The 20,682-nt window shown below is 38.2% G+C and overlaps 1 protein-coding gene across 2 annotated transcripts in view; it reads right to left on the reverse strand.

The window, feature by feature from the left end:
• Window positions 1-20,682, reverse strand: part of Knl1 (kinetochore scaffold 1) — a 66,316-nt gene that overhangs the window by 20,026 nt on the left and 25,608 nt on the right. For both annotated transcript variants that reach the window (XM_048459469.3, XM_087911298.1), the window contains exons 10-15: window positions 16,448-20,269; window positions 9,372-9,510; window positions 7,871-7,938; window positions 5,467-5,565; window positions 2,607-2,722; window positions 45-135 (exon numbers count right to left, since the gene is read on the reverse strand). In XM_048459469.3, coding sequence (XP_048315426.3) covers window positions 45-135; window positions 2,607-2,722; window positions 5,467-5,565; window positions 7,871-7,938; window positions 9,372-9,510; window positions 16,448-20,269 — 4,335 coding nt within the window. The remainder of the gene's footprint in view (window positions 1-44; window positions 136-2,606; window positions 2,723-5,466; window positions 5,566-7,870; window positions 7,939-9,371; window positions 9,511-16,447; window positions 20,270-20,682) is intronic.

Genomic DNA, 20,682 nt, shown 5'->3' on the forward strand with positions numbered 1-20,682 from the left:
CTTGACATGAGTCAATTCTTAATCAGAAAAGGACATAAAAATACCTCTTCATTAGAGCAGTCTTTCATTTTTTCCCACAAGTTCCTATTTACATCAGTCAATAGTTTATCTTGGGTCAATGCAGATACCTGTAATCTAAAATAAAGAAAAAGTGAATATAGGATTTAGAATTCTGCTTTAACCAGCTGACTTAACATACAGCCAAATTTAATTCTTTTCAGTTTTTCCTACATAAAAGGGAGAATTCTCACAGGAAACATTATTCAACATTTAAAGAACAGCAGGTAAGAGTGTCACAATGATGCTGGGGTGTGGAAAGAAGCAGAAAGGTCAAGAAGGGGTGAGGGTGGGTGGGGGAGATGGACAAGCAGGAAGAAAGACTCCAGAAGCCATGGTACCTTTAGGGGACCAAGGAGGCAGAGTTGGGGGAGGTACTGAATTCTTGAATGGGCAAAGACTTGATTTTGAGTATTAGGCGAGGACTAAGCAGTCCCTAGGACAAGAGACCTGCAACATTCCTGAGTCTGATAGATCAGGCCAGGGGTTCCAAACGCTAGACCTCCAATGGTGGGAAAAAGTATCAGTTTCCAAACTTTGGTCAATGACTGACTTGAAACCCCAACAGGGTTTCCCTCTGCCTGCTGTCTTTACAGTAAGCTTCTGGATCTACCACTTCCTTTCATGACAACTAAAGCTTAGGTTCTAAACTCATAGTTCAGCATCTCAGAGAGTGCAGGAGCTTCCTAAGGTGGCTTAGGCTCACTTCACCCCCCAGCAGCAAGCCGGGTCCTTTAGAGACATTGCCAGCAAGCATCATGACTCACATCCCTGCCTAGAGCCTCCTGTCCTCTCTGAAAATTAAAGCTTCGTAAGCTTCCCCTATCCCTACCCCTACGTTGAAAAATGGATTAATTTAAATGTAAGAACTAGTTTAGTAATAAGCCTGAGCCATTGGTCGAACATTTATAATTAATAAAAGCCTCTGAGTGATTATTTTAAGAGTGGCTGCAGAACCAGGTGGGACAAAAAAGCCTCCCACTACAATCATGTACAACAAAACCCAGTTTAGAAAACCCAAAAGAGGGCTGGAGAGATGGCTCAAAGGTTAAGAGCATTGCCTGCTCTTCCAAAGGTCCTGAGTTCAATTCCTAGCAACCACATGGTGGCTCACAACCATCTGTAATGGGGTCTGGTGTCCTCTCCTGGACTGCAGGCATACACACAGACAGAATATTGTATACATTAAAAAAAAAAACAACAAAAGAATACATCAGGGTTTGCGAGTTCATGCCTTTAATCCCAGCACTCGGGAGGCAGAGACGGAGATCTAGAAGGTATAGGCCAGCCTGGTCTACATAGTAAGTTCTAGCATAAGCAAGGCTACACAGAGAAGTCCTGTATTTTAAAAAAAAAGTACACTATATCCTTTTGAAAAATGTTGTTTCAAACAATTTCTATCATAATTTAATATTTCTAAGATATATAATATATAAATTATATCATAATTTAATAATTCTAAGGTGGCACACACCTTTAATCCTAGCACTAGGGAGGCAGAGGTAGGCAAATCTCTGTGTTCAAGACTAGCCTAATCTACAGAGTGAGTTCCAGGACAGCCACAGCTACACAGAAAAACCCTGTCTTGGAAAAATAAATTCTGCTTATCTTTTTGTTCATCATGATATGAAACTATTTTTTGTTTGATTTTTAAGACAGGGTTTCTCTGTAGTTTTGGAGCTGTTCCTGGAACTCATTCTGTAGACCAGGCTGGCCCCGACCTCACAGAAATCCCCATCTCTGACTCCTGAGTGCTGGGATTAAAGGTTTGTGCTGCCACCACCCGGCAATATGAAGCATTTTATATAAATAATTTTTGCTGTTCATTGTATTTGCAGTGTATAGATATTACTACTACTTTATAAGGTGGTAAATGACTTATGCAATGGTATACAATATTGTAGACTGAACTGGGTTTTCATTCATGTCATACTGCCAATTAATTCCATCCACTTTTCCCATGCTGTGTAAGACTTTAAGACAATTCTGAAACCATTTCGGACAATTCCAAATCCTCTCAGCCTCCGTGCCTTAGTGCTTCCCCTCCTCCCCTGGGAACCAAGGACCTAACAGCGACACATGCACGTACTCAGTTCCTGAACAATTACCCCATACATGTATGTTTTGACTCAGTCCCCTGGGAAACGGGGTCAAAATTACCTCTTACCTCATCTGATCTGACAATAGCTCTCCAGCCAATTATTGGTATTAGCCCTTTTCGAATAAGCCAATCATAATGGTCAAGGAACAACCCCTCTTGTTTCTATGGGGCCTTCTCCTTTAAAAATAGACTATACCAGCTAGTCGGGGTCTCTCAGCTTCCCGAATGCTGAGGGACCCTGTCATGACAGAATTAATAAAATCCTCATGCTTTAGCATCGGCTGTGGTGTGTGAGGTGGTCTCTGGGGGCGACTCCTTCTTGGTGCTTGGACACTAGAGTCCAATAGCTGATGTTATTCTAATTAAAATGATTAAAATACCACATAGACCATTTGTTTATTATAACCCTCCAAAACCAATCACAGGAAAAAAATTAAAACTTTCTTACTCTTCAATCTTTTGGCGAAGCAGCTCACAATCTTCTCTGTAAATCTGTATCTTGGGTCCATAAACATACTGTCTCAACATCAGATCTTCAGGGGTAGGTGATGAGTTTATAGCAAACTTTGGGAAAAAGAAAAAAAGAAAAGAAAGTGTTCCATTGATAAGAACTGGTTCATTTTTCTTTGAAAATAGAATTTAGAGTCTTACTGTGTAGTTTACTGTGAAGCTGTAATCTTCTGGCCTTTGTCTCTTGAATCTGGATTACACGCTTATGATACCATGTCCAGCAGAACCAGATGTTGTTTTTTGTTCTTTTCCATTTTTTTTTTTTTGCAGGGGTGGAGGGTGGGGGGAAGGTTCTCATATAGCCTAGGCTAGACTAGAACTTATTATGTAGCTGAGGATAACATTGAACTCCTGACCCTCCCAAATTTTACCATTTTGAGGACAAAACCACATAAGAAACAAATTCAAGTATGAGAATGACTTTGTCTCTTTGATTTTTTTTTTTAAAGACAGGGTTTCTCTGTGTAGCCCTAGCTCTCCTGAAACTTGCTCTGTAGACCAGGCTGGTCTCAGACTCAGAGATCCACAGGCCTCTGCCTCCCAAGTGCTGGGATTAAAGGCGTGCGCCATTACCACCCACTACAGTGCCTATTTTTAAAAGTTGTACAAATAGGGCTGGGAGTGTAGCTCAGTTAGGGTGTCTGAGGTTCTGGGTTTAAACCCCAGTATTGTGGGGAAAAAATTATACAAAGAAACTTAAAGTGCTATATGATATTTACACAGTAAGTTACAAGTTCAAACATGAATTCAAGTCTCTAGCTTCAAAGTCCATTCTTTCCTAGGTGTTAGGTAAGCTAAAGATACTGACTTATAGGACTGAAAGTGTTTTAAAAATAATTATAAATTGTTTTCAGAAAGTTGAGGTGGCAAAGTGGCTTCAATAAATTGTTCTCTGACCTCTATAGATTCACATGTATGTACACATATATATACACACACAATAAATCAATGTAATTTAAAAAAAAAGAAAAAGAAAATCAATGTAAAAATTAAGCTTACCACAATACACCCAATCCTGTTGGTGGACGTGTAAGTGAGCCAGCCCCAAAATTGTGAGCATGGGAGAGCTTTCCTCATTACTTAATGTCATGTGGTGGCATGGGGCCCCAAGCTTTAGACTTGGCTATCAAAGATTGGGGAAGTAGGTGGAGCCAGCCAACAAAGCCTAGACAGAGGACCTAGTCACACCACTTAGTTTAAAGGGTCATGATAAAGAGGCTAAAATATATGTAGTAAAGACAAATCTAGATGGGAAAAAACAGGTTACAATGTGCTTAAAATTAAAAATGTGTGTAGGCTTAAGGAGAAAAAGAGAAAAGGCATATACATAAAAATAGTTTAAAATCACATTTGAAAAGAGGTTATACTTTTGTTCCCAGGAAGCAAAAGGCCATGGACTCATTCCAGGTTAATATGATCATGTTTGATTGGGGCAGACCTCCTGAATCTTGACAGGTGATATATATCAACAAGGTTACAGGATTTGGCAATTATTTCCATTTTCTCAGGTAGCTCTAAAGATGTATTCACCCACAGAAAACAAGAAGCGGTCTAGAGAAGGTAATGTCCACATTCCCAAAGGTGGTGGGGGTGGTTGTTGGTGATTTGGGGGTTATGGATGTTATCATTTAGGGGAATATAGAAGTACAGGATAAAAAGAAAACTACTGATCTCAGATATTTTGTACTGGCATGAATTTTGGTATACTGATACAAATTTAAAAGTTTTTTTTTTTTTTTAACAGTGTATATATGTTTCTACTCTTGTTTGGGAAATTGTGCTTATGAAGCTCATTTAAAAAATCTAATGAATAATTAAGAAATGAGGTTAGGGGCTGGAGAGATGACTCAGGGGTTGAGAGCTTTGTTTGTTCTTCCAAAGGTCCTGAGTTCAGTCCCCAGCAACCACATGGTAGCTCACAACCATCTGTAAGGAGACGTGGTGCCCTCTTCTTGCCTGCAGGGATACATGCAGGCAGAACACCATATACCTAATAAATAAATTAAATTATTAAAAAAAAAAAAGAAAAAAAAGAAATGAGGTTAGGGGGTTGGAGAGATGGCTTTGGCTGCTCTTCCAGAGAGCTTGAGTTCAATTCCAACAACCCCATGGTGGCCCACAACCATCCATAATAAGATCTGGAGCCATCTTCTGACATGTAGGCATACATGCCAACAGAACACTGCATGTATAATAAATAAATAAATCTTAAAAAAAGAAACTCCATATAGAATTTGCTTTCAATGTTGCAAGGGTAGGCATCTGGACAAGAAACTGCTTTTCCTTCACTGCCTGGCAGTATGCAGTACAAACTGAACAAGTGAGACACAGGAAAAAGACTGTTGAACATTGCCAAAACAAATCAAAACAGTCCTTCAAGATTCTGCTTCACAGAAGAGTCTTCCAGATATTCTAGGCCTATAAGCCAAAGATGGATGGCCCAACATTGCAGAGAACTATCTAGGCAGCTAGATGTGTCTGTTGTTAGGTAATATTACATCCTTCTGAGCTCTTTGATGGAGATGAAGACTAGTTAGATTTATAGTTTAGAACAGCTATATCTGATATTAGAATAGGTTCCTCAATGTGAGGAAAGGAGCATCACCAGGCTATTCAAAGTCAAGTTGTTAGACTTGGCAGTCAGGGAGTCAAGCAGGTAGGCAGGCCTCTACCAACTGAACTACATCCCCAACCATAGTTTTGTCTTTTAATAAATGCTTTCTCTTGTGTAACTTATAATTTTTTAAATTAGGATATATTTTAACTGAGATAAATATTTTGCCAAGAAATGCACTTACTTTGACTGGAAGACGGCTCTGCCTGGGTTTCTGTATTAAGATGTGGACCTGAAGAAGTATGAAGAACTCCTTTATTGTAATTTGTCCATTCTTGAGTTTCTAAACAAAACAAAACAAAACAAAACCCAAAACTTTATATGATATATGAATTCTCAAAGTAAACTCACTTTGACTCTAACTATACCACTCATTTCTAAAGAGCTTAATCTACTGAGTTAAGGAAATAGCCAAACATAAACATTAGTAAACTTCTTATTTTTATAAAAGATTACTACACTGCTATTATTATTAAACAAGGTATCCCTCTGTAGCTCAAATTTGCTATGCAGCCCAATATGGTATGGAATCCTAGTCTCTCTAGTGCTAGAATGAAAAATGTGGAATGTGGACCACCATAGCCAATCTAACATTTTTAAGGTTAGTAAAGTAATTTTCAAAACTCAATTTGTCTCTTAGTATTAATTTCTATTTACTAAGATTAAGGTGCATTATGCCTCTAAAATTCACATTAATTCCCAAGGTCATATGTTAATAGTAGGTGGTGGTAGATAATTGGATGGGGTCATAATGTTAGGGCCAGAAGGATTACATAAATAGCTTCATAAGAGGAAAATGGACTCAACTTGGTAAGCTTGCTCTGTTGCCATGAGACACTGAGTCAACTGGAGATTCTGCAGAATTCCTCCAGCCTGGAAGCATCACATACTGAGCTTGTGGCAGTGAGAAGCTTTCCAAAAAATAAAGAACTGCAATCTGGTCTGTATAACCTACTCAATTTGCGGTTTTCAATCTTAGCAAGAGAGAACAGGCTAAGATAATACTTCACATAATTACTTTCCTGAATACTTAACAACGAAAACTAGCCTTGGGGCTGGAGATATGGCTCAAGGTTTAAAAGCACTGGCTGCTATTCCAGAGGGCTGGAGTTAAATTCCCAGCAATCACAGGGCAGCTCATGACTGTCTGTAAATCCTATTCTAGGGGATCCGACAGCCTCACACAGACATACATGCTGGCAAAATACCAAAGCACATAAAATACAAATAAATAATTTTTTTAAAAAAAGAAAGTAAACTAGCGTTTCTATATTTGAAATACTTTAAAGTTACAAAAAAACAAATTCTAGAACTATGGATAAACAAGGTTAGTAGAACATTCATTTGCCTAGCGCTCTGGACCAGATTCCCAGAACCACATAAAATTGAGCATGTGGCCCATATCTGTAATACTTACTAACACTCTGAAGGTAGAGACAAGAGTATCAAAAATTTAAGTTAACTTTTGGATACCTATCAAGTTTGAGTCCAGCTAAGATGCATAAGCACTACCTCAAAAACAAAACAAGGGGTCTGGAGAGATGGCTCAATGGTTAAGAGCACTGGCTGCTTTTCTAGAGGTCCTGAGTTCAATTCCTAGCAACCATATGGTAGCTCACAACCATCCACACTAAGATTTGGTGCCCTCTTCTGGCATGCAGGCAGACATACAGACAGAATACTGTATATATAATGAATAAATAAAATCTTTAAAAAAAACAAAACAAAAAAAAAAAACTAAGCCAGGTGTGGTGGCACTCATCTGTAATTCTAGCACTTGAGCTGGTGCAAACGTGAAGATCAGGAGTTCAAGGCCAGCACTGGTTATGTAGAGAGTTTAAGGGTAGCCTTGAATGCCTTACATTCTATCTCAAAAAAAACCAATAAACTCAGTCGGCAGTGGTAGCAAACACCTTTAATCCCAGCACTCGAGTGGCAGAGACTGGAGGATCTCTGTGAGTTCCAGGACAGGCTCTAAAGCTACAGAGAAACCCTATCTCGAAAAACAAAACAAACAAAAAACCCAAAACACCAGAAAACATCAATAAAGTATGTATTAAAAGTGAGAAATAGCTGGGAGGTGGCACAGATCTCTGAGATTTAAGAGATCTCTGGTCTACAAAGCTAATTCTCAGACAGCCAAGGCCAAGCAGAGAAACCCTACTTTAAAAAACAAAACAAAACAAATAAAAAAGCAAAATGTGAGAAATAAGCAGGGTGTAGTGGCTCATGCCTTTAATCCCAGCACTTTGGAGGCAGACACCGATCTCAGGGAGTTTGATGCCAGCCTGGTCTATATAGTAAGTTCCAAGTCAGCAAGGGCTATATAATAAGACCCTGTTTAAACATAAAGGAGCAAACAAAACAAAAACCACAGTGAGAAGCAGTGGCCTATGGGATGGCTCAGTAGGTAAGGGTACTACTCAGCACTAAGCCTAAAAACTTGAGTTCAAAGCCTAAGAGCCACATGATAGAGAAAGAAATGTCTGCAAGTTGTCCTCAGGCTGTGACATGCGTACTGTGGCATACATACACTCATACACATACACTTAATTAAAATAATTAAAGTGAGAAATGCTTTAACATACCTCCCTCAAACTATCTTCACAGATACTGTCACCAAGGAACTGTGATTCCATTTGGCTATTGCGTTGTGCTAGAAGTAAAGCAAAATTTATATAATAAACAAGTCAAAATGAAACTATAAAGCTTATAATAGTAGTATACACCTTCAATCCCAACACTGGATAGACAGAAGCAGGTAGATCTCTGGGAGTTTAAGACCTGCCTGGTCTACATAGTCAATGGCAGGCAGTCAAAGCTACATAGTGAGACCTTATTCCAAAAACAAACTAAAACTAAAATGTAAAGTTAATTTTAGTTATTGTGGTGGACTGAACAGGTATGGCTCCCATAGACTCATGTGTTTGAATGCTTGGCCCATAGGAAGTGGCACTATTAGGAGGAAGTGTGTCATTGTGGAGTGGGCTTTGAGGTTTCCTATAGCCATATTCAGCATGACAGCTCACTTTCTGTTGCCTGCGGACCATGATGTAGGGCTCTTTTTTTAAAAGATATATATATTTATTTAGCCTGCATGCCTGGCACACGCACCAGAAGAGGGCACCAGATCTCTCATTATAAATGGTTATGAGCAACCACGTGGTTGCTGAGAATTGAACTCAGGACCTCTGGAAGAGCAGCCAGTGCTCTTAACCTCTGAGCCATCTCTCCAACTCCCCCTCTTTTTTTGATTTTTTGAGACAGGGTTTCTCTGTGTAGCTTTGGAGAACTAGCTGTCCTAGAACTAGCTCTTGTAGACCAGGCTGACCTCGAAATCACACAGATGCACCTCCTTTTGCCTCCTGAGTACTGGGATTAAAGACATCACCACCATCCAGTGATATGGGACTCTTAGCTCCTTCTCCAGCACTAAGTTGGCCTACAATGCCACCATGTCCTGCCATGATGATAATGGATTAAATCGCTGAAACTGTAAGCCACCCCAATTTAGTATTAACCTTTATAAGAATTGGTCATGAACTCTTTTCACAGCAATAGAAACCCTAACTAAGATAGTGATCTTTCCGATTTATGTGCTGTTCATGATCCTGATGCTCATATCTACTAGGATGTTTCTAGGAAGCTATCACTTAGTAAGACAAAGTATCTGTAATGTAGTTTTACAGCTTCCTTCTTTGTTTCTCCACTAATAAGAAGCTTTTGGAGGAAATGAACTATTCCTTTGTAGTATAACACTTGTCATTTCATTAAATTTTTTAAAAATCAAATATAAGTGATTTACTTATCAACTCTATACCTGAGAGGGTTTATATAGCATTAAGATATTTCCTATACTGAAATGTACTTATTAATCAAGGATTCAACAAACTGTTATTATTTAGCCTTCAAAGATTTTACTGCTAGCCAGATGCTGGTGGCAAATGCCTTTAATCCCAGCACTGAGGAGAGAGAGGCAGGAGGATCTGAGATCAAGGCCACCCTGGTCTACATAGTGAGAACCAGAACAGCCAGAGTTACACATGGAAAACCTTTCCTGAAAAAAATAAAAATAAAGAGAGGTCTTACTACTGATGTCCAGAGAGATTCCATCAGCCTTGATTGAATCCTGATCACTGCTGCAACTAGACGGGGTCCTGCTCAGGCTTTTTATCAACACACTGTTGACATTTTTATTGATATCCCCTTCAGTATGATGATCAAAAATCTGAAATTATCAAAGAAACATCAGCATAGGGGCAAATAAAACAGCTTAGTCAGTAAAGGCACTTGCTGTATTGGTCTAGTAGCCCCAATTCTCCTCCCAGGAACCATGTAAGGTGAAAGAAGACAGCTGACCCCATAACTAGCCACCTGCAGCTGCTGCAGCTCCTCCTTCTACAGTATGCATGTGCACAGTGTATGTTCATGTACACACTACATTTTATTTACATACTTCAGAACATCAGCATAATGTTATGAGCGTGGTATTTAGAGACTAAATGTTGAACACCAACAAAAATACTATCTATAAAAAATTTATCTATATAATTAATATACAATAACTTATTAAAGTTATCAGACAATTTAGGTCTTTAATGTTAAAATTTTCAGTTATTTAGCTGCTACCCATGAGTAGGTAAGCTACATCAGAAAAGGAAACTAGAACCTGGGTAAAGGTGCTTGTTGTGCAAGCATGAGGTTTGGAGTTCAGATCCCCAGTGCCCAATAAAAAGCTGGACATAGGCATGCATGACCTGTTCCCCCAGGACGAGAGGGCAAAGAAGGGAGGGAGGTGGAGAACAGCAGAGCCCTGGGGTTCACTGGCCAACACAACTGAATTGTGGTAAACTCCAGGTTCAGTGAGACTTGGTCTCAGAATAAGATCGAGAATGTTATAGGAAAACACTAGATATCAACTTCTTGCCTATACACACATGCATACACACTCACAGGAACAGACAATACACAAAAGAAATGCAGACTATAGTAGTTAGTGTATATGTTATCCCTGAGAGTAGACAGAAGAAATGCATTTCTGGCCGGGTGGTGGTGCTGCACACCTCTAATCCCAGCACTCTGGAGGCAGAGGCAGGCAGATTTCTATGAGTTCGAGGCCAGCCTGGTCTATTCTTATAGTTCTAGGACAGTTAGAGATAATACACAGAGAAACCCTGTCTTGAAAAACCAAAAATAGAATAGAGAAAAAGAAAGAAGAGAAGAGAAAAGAAAAGAAATGTATGTCTGGTCTATAGCCCAGTCTGTGAAAATTCATTTGGTTAAAATTAAATAAACCATGTAGCCCTGTGTTTATTATTTAGATCACTTAAGATAAGCATGGTTGTTTTAATCCCAGCACTCAAAATGCAGATAGGTCTAACTTTGATTTCAAAGCAAGTCTATTCTACATAGCAAGTTCTAGGCCAGCCAGTACTATATATGAGACTATCTTATTAAAAAAACCCAAAAAACCCCCAAAACCGAAAAATACCTGAAATATTTGATTTAACTTTAAGTATCATTTTTATACGCCCTCCCTTTTTTCTTTTTAATGTATGATCTTGCTGTGTTACCTAGCCTATCCTCAAATTTATAATACTTAGTCTCTCCAGGAGCTGAGATTACAGACATGATCACTATCTCCATCCATACATGTTTTCTGATAGAAAAAAATACTTTCCTAAATGTTAGAATAAAAGTTTTAGTTTTAAAGATTTTTGTTGGTACATGTTCTCAGATGTAATTCTAGCATTTCCAACAGTGTCTAAAGCAGGGCTAGGAATGTAGTTTAGGCTTTAAGATTGCATTAAGCCCCAGCACCGCATAAACTGGGCGTGGTGGTGCACATATATAATCCCATCATTCCAGAGGTAGGGTCAGAAGATCAAAAGTTCAAGACCATCTTCAGTAAGTTGAGTTCCACGCCAGGATGGGTTACATGAGAGTCTCTCTTAAAATCAAAGTATCTAGATGCTCAGAGGTTAAGAATTCTCTCTGCTCTTGCAGAGGACCTGAGTTCAGTTACTTGGTCACAACCATCTGTAACTCTAGTTCTAGGATCTGATGCCCTCTTCTGGATTCTGCAAATATCAGGCATACATGTGATATACATATATGCATACAGGCAAAAACATAAAATGAATAGATCTTTAAAAAAAGAAGTAACTGCTGGGTGATGGTGGTATACACCTTTAATCCCAGCACTCAGAATGCAGAGGTAGGTGGATCTCTGAGTTCCAGGACAGTCAAGGCTATACAGAGAAACCCTGTCTCAAAAAACAAACAAAAAAAGCAATTAGTACTGTATAGCAGATATTCAACATTTGAACAAAATACCAATTTTCATAAAATCTAGTCAGACTTAAGTATTATATTATTATTATTAGTTTCTTATAACTTTGGCTATTTCTCATTACCGAACCCCAGAGTCACTGAAATTATCTTCTATGCTTACTAGCTTATTAATTTTTTTTTTTTTTTTTTGGTTTTTCGAGACAGGGTTTCTTGTAGTTTTGGAGCCTGTCCTGGAACCAGCTCTTGTAGAACAGGCTGGCCTCGAACTCAGAGATCCACCTGTCTCTGCCTTCCAAGTGCTGAAATTAAAGGTGTGCGCCACCACCACCCGGCTTAACTTTCTAAAAATTATTATCATCAATCATCATCATCATGTGTATGATGGGAGTGCTGGGATTAAAGGTATGTGCCACCACCACCTGGCTCCTAATACAGGTTTTGTTCAGACCATATATCTCCCAAGTTTTACTTGAACTCAGTCTAGGCTGGCTTCAAACTCATGATCCTTCCACTTCAGTCTCCTGAGTGCTGGAATATTGGGTAAGTACTATCACACCTAGCTACTTATGTGATTCCTTTCCTAAAGCTTTATTTTCATTTTTAATTATGTATACGTGTTTATGTCTGTGTAGGCATATACACTTATAAATACAGGTACCTGGGTAGTCCAGAAAAGGGTATTAGAGTCTCTGGCATAACAAGCAGTTATGAAGCACCTGATGTGGGTGCTAAAAATTGAACTTGTGTACTTTAAGAGTACGTACGGGCTCCTAACCACTAAGCCAATTCTCTAGTCCCCTTATTTTTTTTGTTGTTTTCCTAGGGTTTTTTTTTATTATTATTTTTATGAGCATTGGTGTCTTGCCTGCACAATTGTCTTGAGGGCATCAGATGCCCTGGAATAAGATTCGCAGACAGGTGTGAGCTGCCATGTGGGTGCTGGAACTGAACCCTGGTCCTTTGGAGGAGCAGCCAGTACTCTTAACTCCCAAGCAATTTTTTTGCTCCCTCCACCTTATCCGGTTCTTAATAAAAGAGAAACAGGCTCTTGGACACATCTTGACACATTTGTTTTGTCAAGCTTTTCCTTTTACAGTTTGTGTTGTTGGCCATGTCAGAAGAGAGGTGGGCAGCAACTGAAGTTCAGGTGTCAGCCCACCAGGAGGCAAATCCCTGATGGGTGAATCTCATCTAGGCAAAACCCTGAGACCACAGACTCCTGGATGTCTTTTGCTCTTGCTGTGCTTTTACATGTTTGCTGCTGTCATATTTCTCAAGTATCTAGCACGGTATGAATGGGAGTGGGGAGATCACCACTGCCTGTAATGTAGTGTTTACCCTGTGGAAACATCCTATCCTACTGTAGATTTTTAGGGGTGGATTATTATTAAGATGATTTCTTCTTAAGCTGTACTGTCTAATTGATGATAATAATAATAATGTCAGTTTAAATTGAATTTTGATATTTAAAAATGTAAATAAGGAAGTGTCACACAGAACACAAGAGTTTCTATTGAGGAGTCATACAGACTGTGACTTAGGTTAATGATTAAGAAAAACAACCGAGTCCCAGTAGCGCAGCTAGTTTAGACTCTTTTAATCTTCATGTTGGGAGATGTGTTCACAGGTTTCAGAGTGCATGATAGCTGAAACAAAGCTTTGAAAATAACTTAAAAGTTAGACTAAGATATTTTGTCAAATAGCACTGAGCTAAAAAAACCCAAGAAGAATCTAAAGTTTTAGAAAGGCACATAGTTGAGTGAGAAACTCTTTAAGGTCAGAGAACAAGAACAAAACAGCCCAGTTTTCATTAGCTGGCATGCCTTTCTTGCTAGGATGACCAAAAGTGATGATTAATTTCTTATACCCATTTCTACCCTCAATCTTCTGATATAAAAAAAATCTACTGATGAGTGGGTATGCACCCTAAAGATTTAAAGTATAGTCAACTAATTCCTTTTCATATATGAAAGTTTAGATTTATGATTCCTTTAAGATTTCTTATAAGTTTATCTTTCACTTTAGCCTTTAATTCCAATACTCGAAAAAGGTGGATCTCTGTGAGTTCAAGGCCAGCCTGATCTACAAAGAGAGCTCCAGGACAGCCTTCAAAGCTAGAGAAACCCTATCTCAAAAAAACAAAACAAAAACACACACAGACAAAAAAATTACCTTTCAAGATAAGTAATAAAGTGATTGTTCCTTTCTTTGTAATCTAAAATACAGCCTGCCAAAAAAAGAATATCTTGTTTACTTACTTAGTAACATTGTTACTATATAACAAGTTGCTGGGGGCATAAATGTACATGTGCTCTTGGGATAATTTAATCATGTAAGGGCTATGGAAAACATGTTGCTTTTCACTTGTATTCATTTTAATTATTCACTTAAATATCAGAATGTAATCATATTGTAATTTTTATACTGCCTGAAAGATTTTGCTGGGGTATAGAAACTGAAAGGGAGAGAACAAAAATAGTTAAAATTAGTTAGAAGAAAAATATCAAGTCTGAGAGAGTTAGAAAGAATTAGAAGAAAAATATCAAGAAAGAGAGACTAATGATGATGCACACCTTTGATTCCAACACTTGGGAGGCAGATGCAGGTGGATCTCTGTGAGTTCAAGGCCAACCTGGTCTACAGAGCTAGTTCCAAGGCAGCTAGGATTGTTGCATAGAAAAAAACCCCTGTCTTGAAAACAACTGCCCCTAAACAAAACAAAAACAAGAATGAGAGACTAAGGAAGAACAAAGCTAGAATGAAAAGAAAAAAAAAAAAACAAGAGAAACAAAAGGAACATTTCTGGATAGAGATAAGAAAAGAGAATACAGAATCAGAATACAGAATACAAAAGCATAAAGAAAAGGTCTGAAGGAAACCATCAGGAGAGTGTGTGTTTTTTCCCATAACCACCTCAGATAAAAGTGATAGCATACACTGACTCCCTGGATTCCCTTTGAGCCCTGCACTACTAGAGGCCAGTCCCCCAGGCAGCGACAAGTTTGAATCGTAGAGTGGATTTTTATTCTTCAGCTATTTATAACATGGAAGATTCTTTTCAAGGTAGCAATGGTAGCATATGCCTTTAAACCCAGCACTTAGAGGATGAGGCTGAAAGGTCTGAACTTTCCCTATTTTACAACAGGACCTAACTTTCAGATTCCTAAAAGGATAATGAGAAAGATGGCACACACACAGAGGTGAGAGACAAAACACTAGTACCAGGCCTAAGCCAGCCCCCACAGTCGAGGGGGCTCAAGGTAATACCCAAATAAGGACAGAGCCTGGGATTTGTCCAGGCTTGTCCAAAAAATGGGAAAACTGAAGTCTTAACTAGCCCTTGTTAACCCTAGCCAATTAAAACATACTAATGATTGCCACTCGCGTAAGCCAATCATATCTGAGATGACCTAACTGAACCTGAAATTCCCCTAGCTGTGCTTACAAAGAGTTCTCTGAGGGTTGCCATTTTGCCCTTGTGTCTGATGTGTTGCCCCAGCATACTGGCATTCTTACTCTCTAATAAACGCTCTTGCTGGTTGCATGTGTGGAGGTGGTCTTTTGTGGGACTTCCCTAGAAGTCTAACAAAGTCAGCATGGACTTCATAGTTAGACATTATCTTAAAAAGTAAACATGTATAGCCAAGAGGTGGTGGCACACGCCTTTAATCCCAACACTCAAAAGGCAGAGGAAGGCGGATCTTTGTGAGTTTGAGGTCAGCCTGGTTTACAAGAGTTAGTTCCAGGACAGGCTCCAAAGCTACAGAAAAACCCTGTCTCGAAAAACAAAACAAAACAAAAAAAGTAAACGAGCATGATGAGCCTGGAATGGTGAATGGTGCACGCCTTTAATACCAGCACTCAGGAGAGAGAGGCAGGTGAATCTCTGTGAAATCAAGACCAGCCTGGTCTACAGAGTAACTGAGTTCCAAGTCTGCCAGTGCTGTTAACACAGAGAAACCCTGTCTTGAAAAACCAAAATGGGGGGGGGTGTGTGTGTGTGTTAGATAACTCTGTAAGTAAGGAAAGCACTTACCATGCAAGTCGGATGACTTGAACTTGATCCCTAGAACCCACATCAAGGTAGGAGAGAACCAACTGTGCCCCATCACATTGAGTGCACACGTAAACAGACACACACACACAGAATTTTTCAATTATATATAACCCCCCCAAGAGATTCTTATACATAAAACAAAACCGAGGAATCACCAGCAAAAGTGACGGAATAATTAGAGTTCTACAAGTTTGATGCAGTATTATAGAGCACAAACTTGAACATCTATAATTTCAGGACTTTGGAGGTAGAAGCAAGAGGACTGGGACTCTGAGGCTATTTTAGGCAATAACCTAAGATGTCTCAAAAAGCCAAGATACAGTTCTAACCCTGGATAATATTTGTACAACTTTTTTTTTCTTTTTGAGACAGTGTTTCTGTGTTCTGGATCCACTCGCCTCTGCCCCATGAATACTGCGACGTGTGTACTACTAATGCCGGGTTTATTTACAAAATTTTTAATTGCATTTTTGTGGGTATTTGCCACAGCAATTCTCTGCCTCAGCCTTCAGAGTGATGGGATTACAGAGATAGGCCACTACATCATTATCTTAAAAGTCTCTTACCAATTGACCCCTGAAAATTCTATATAGAAATATTTCTCTAATCTATAGTAAGTAGAAATAGTTTCCAGTTGCTTAGAAACTTAAAATTCAAGAGCATTCTTAAGTTTTAAAATACAAATACAGCTGAGTATAGTAGTATATACCTGTAATCCTAACACTTAGAAAGTTACAGCAGCAGGGTTCTAGAACATCTATCTCAAAAGCAAAAATACAAAATTCAAGAACACTTTTGGTTTCGGATAACTTACCTCCTGATTTTGTGTACTATCATGTGTTCTGATTTTTTTCTCACTTATAACATTATCATCTTCTTGTACCCAGGTTCTTTTTGGGGCATTGCAAACTTCTATTTTGCATTCAGATGGTAAAATCTCTTTATAGTATGTGTCAATCAGAGCCTTTTCTTCAGTGTCTATGCTGATAGAGTCTGAGGAAAAAATCTCATCGGGATATACAGGGAGATTTTCCTCATTTATATACTGAGATGGACTCAAGTTCAGTTTGGCTGCAACAGCTCCAATGTCTGAATCTTTACTAGAGACTAGCTGAGTTTCTAAGTGATTTACGTCAGTTCCATCTGCTGGAATCTGCTCCAGGTCATCAACAACAGTGATACTACAATTTTTCTTGTTTGGAAACTTGGGCAAAAAGATTCCCAATGAACATCTTCTTGTTTTGTCTTTGACAATGGCCTTTAGTGGTAGAGAGGTAGTTTCAGCTCCAGTATGATTTTCACTTTCTTCATCTCTACCATCACTGTAACCTAGATTATACATTTCTGTAGTTGGTGCTATACTCATGTTATTATGTGTCTGTTTTTCTACTTCAAGTGACTGTTCTGCAGGAGGTAATATATGAGCAGTCTGGAAGTCTAAAACATCCTCAGTTTTTCCATTCAAATTACTCAGACTTGGTTTAACACTACTAAAGCATGAAACATTAGATGCAACTATAGAGTTTGATGCTTCTTGAATACAGGTATCACTTTCAGGACCACTGAAGTTTTCTGTTCTTGCCATACCCAGCTTAGTATATTCATGAAGTACTTTCTCTTTGACTTGACAATCAATGAAAACAGTATGGGACTTGGTGACGTCCAGATCACCATAATTATCTAGAAACATTACAGTGTTATCCATAGGTATGGTAGTTATTTCATCCGCTGGGTCAGTTTTATTTTCTAAAGCCATGGTTTGATTTCTAGCGACTTCCATGTCCTCTCGCATGTGTGCAGACAAAACTGGTTTAAAAGTTCCTGTCAATGGCACAAAACTGAAGTCCTCTCCATCTTCCAGGTTAATTTTATTACTTATTTCAACTACAGAACTCTGAGTGGTATCTCTATTATTTTTAGCATTCTCTGGAAATGTCTTGTTTTGGAGCCTAAGGCTTTTTCTTCTCTGAGTTTTCTTTGGCAGAAGTTCATTCAGAAATCCAGGTTTTTGTATATCTTTGGCATTTTTCCAAGTAGCTAATTTAGATGTCTCAGAATCATCACTAGTGTCTTCTCTAGGCTCACTATTAGACCCTTCCTCCGGTATTGTTAGTTGGCTACCTTTTGAGGCTAGATGGTTGCTTTTACTATTTTTTGAAATGGACACAGTCTCTTCAGCAGGAGTAGACATCCCTTTTGGCTTTTGTAGGCATTTTTTCTTGGATAATTCAAAGTCAAGTCTGTCTGGAAGGACACTGTTTGCCTCTGCTTGATAGTCAATGAAAACAGTATGGGACTTTGTTATTTCTAGTTCCTCGTGACCTTCAATAGACATCACAGCATTATCCGGGTGGCTAGGAGTTATTTCATCTGGTGAAATAATTTTACATTCTAAAGCAGTTGTATGACTCCTAGTGATTTCCATTTCATCCTGTCCACATGTATACAAAATGGTTTTAGAAGTTCCTGCCATAGGTAAAGGAGAATCATGTTTATCTAATAAAGATCTATGGTTTATTTTCACTGTGTAACTCCTGGTGACATCCATATCATTCTCATTACCCTCTGAAAATAAAATGGTTTTATCAATTTGTAGTCCATGGGTAGTTTTTCTTTCACAAATTTCAACATTTTGCTTTTCCTTCAGAAATTCAGGCTTCTGTATACTTCTGTCCTTTAACATGTCCATCTCATTAGTTGTTACTATAGTTTTTTCTATAGGAATGCTCACATCTATTTGTCTGTTTACTGTTGTGAGCTGGTTGTTTCTATGTTCTAAGTTAGCCTTACTTTGTTCTTTTATTTCAGAAGGCCCAAACCCGATTACAATAGTGTGGCTCTTGGTTAGATCCATAGTTTGTTCCTCCTCTGAAGAAATTATCATCTTATGAGAACAGTCAGGTGTGGGATCATCTAAGTTTTTCCTCTGTGACTCAAGAAGTTTAGAATTCTGGTCCTGTATTGTATGTCCTACTGTTACTTGTTCATCCAAAACTGTACCAGAAGAGGATATATTATGGTTTCTTGCCATGTCCTGATTATAATCAACTGACAGAGGAGACTTTTTACCAAGACAAGATGAAATCTTTAAAATTGGATGTTTTTCTTTGCTTTCAAGGTCAGTTAGGATGTTTTTGAGTATAATGCTTGCTTTCTGGAATGGTTGGGAAAGACTTTTAGTCACTTTCCCCCTGTCATCTGAAGGGTTTTTGCTCTGAGAATAAGATTCAGTGAAATTCTTTGAGGCTAAGTCAAAAGTTGTAGGAATAACTTGACTTTTTAACTTACTTGTATAACTTTCAGGCAAATCCATATCTTCACCTGCTAAGAGTTCAATCCTTCTGTCAGATAATCTATTTGTCAGGCTCTCTTGTAATCCCTCCTTAAATACTTGAGGAACTGTAATATAATTTACATTCATTTTCTCATCTTCTGATGTAGTTATATGATTTTGGAGAATCATTTCTTTTTCAAACACTGGTATAGCTGTAATTTCTTTTTTAATGTTTTCTTGACCTTGTGTGAACATCTCTTTATCTATTACAATTGTGTGACTTTTGGTAATTTCCATGTTATCCTCTTCTGAATAAGTAGTTTTCTCTATGAGTGGGCCAGCAACTGGACTGGCACATACGTTAGAATAATTACCATCAGGTTTCAGCAAACTTTTTCTCTCCTTCGTACTAGATAGACACTTCGTCAGTTCCATTGCATCATTGCTACTAGAATAAAAAATTGTCTTATAACCTTGAATAGTTGGACTAGAACATAAAGATTTTGAGGTTTTATCGAATGTGCTGGTACCTTGATTGGTTTGTGAGACTGTATGAGTTTCTGGCTCCATATTATGACTTTTGGTAGCATGAATTTTATTTTCAGGGTTTAGAAAAGAGACTTGAAAAGCAGCATTTAGCTTATCCTTAAGAACTGTTTTCTTCTCTGAATCTTTAGTTTTATCAACTGTTGTAAAATTCATCGTGACATTTTGAGTTTTCGTTTCTGTTTCAGATAAATTATTTTCTGATGGCAAACACCATGTTGTATAGTTAGCTGTTAACTCCATACACTCATTGCCATAAATTACAGTATCATGTTTAAATCCTCCTAAATTGTCCTGTCCGGATGAAGGAATCGAAGTCTGAATAAAGGCTGTATGACACTGGGTCAAATCCATCCCATCATCTTGTTCGCTAAAGATTCTAGTCCTATTACTACTGTTTTCATCAACATTAAGAGATACATGCGTTTGATGTGTAGAAGAGACATTGTTTGATTCTTTGGAATAAATAGGTATCTCAGAATTTTCCTTATCAAGAGAGGTACTGTATTTTCCTGCTTTCAATCTTTTTATGAAGTTGTCAGAATTTATTTTTTCTGGGAAAGTATTTTGACTTATGGAAATTTTGGGGCATTCTAATTTCTTTTTAATTCTTGATTCCTCAGCATGATTCTTTAAATTCTCCAGAAAGGATGTGGTATCTATCTTTGTGGAGTTGTCACTTTTGGTACAATTTGAAAGGCCTTTGGTAATCATCACAGTGTGACTTGCTGTCAGGTCCATTTGGTTTTCATCTGAAAAAATGACTGTCTGGTCATTTGCATGTTTCTTTTCATGGTTGTAGTCTATAACAGAAAACTATAATAAAAGAAAAATAGAAAAATGAGATTAAATATAAGGTCTTTGTAATTTATTATTACTTTCAGTTTTGTCAGTTTAAAGGGACAACCTCACCAAACAAATTAAAGTTTATCCTTCTCAAAGATCTCTGATGCAGTTTGAGAGCTGAGAGGTTTTGTCAGTTTAAAAGGATAATCTCACCAAACAAATTTCAGATCAAATTTCTCTCCCATGGTGCCTTTCATATTCTTAAAAATACTTTTTCATTGTGCAAAAATAGCTGTCACAGTCATTCTGACATATGTCTAAAACTTCTGTTTTCACAAACCCAAAGAATTCTTGTGAGTTCCAGGGAGCCGAATTGAAGGATCCACCTTAAACAGGTCAGATACATCCCCCTTAATTCCCTGGTCCTAAAAATTTTTTTCCTT

The sequence above is a fragment of the Myodes glareolus genome, chromosome 10 (genome assembly GCF_982192425.1).
Source record: "Myodes glareolus chromosome 10, mMyoGla1.1, whole genome shotgun sequence".
Lineage (NCBI taxonomy): Eukaryota > Metazoa > Chordata > Mammalia > Rodentia > Cricetidae > Myodes > Myodes glareolus.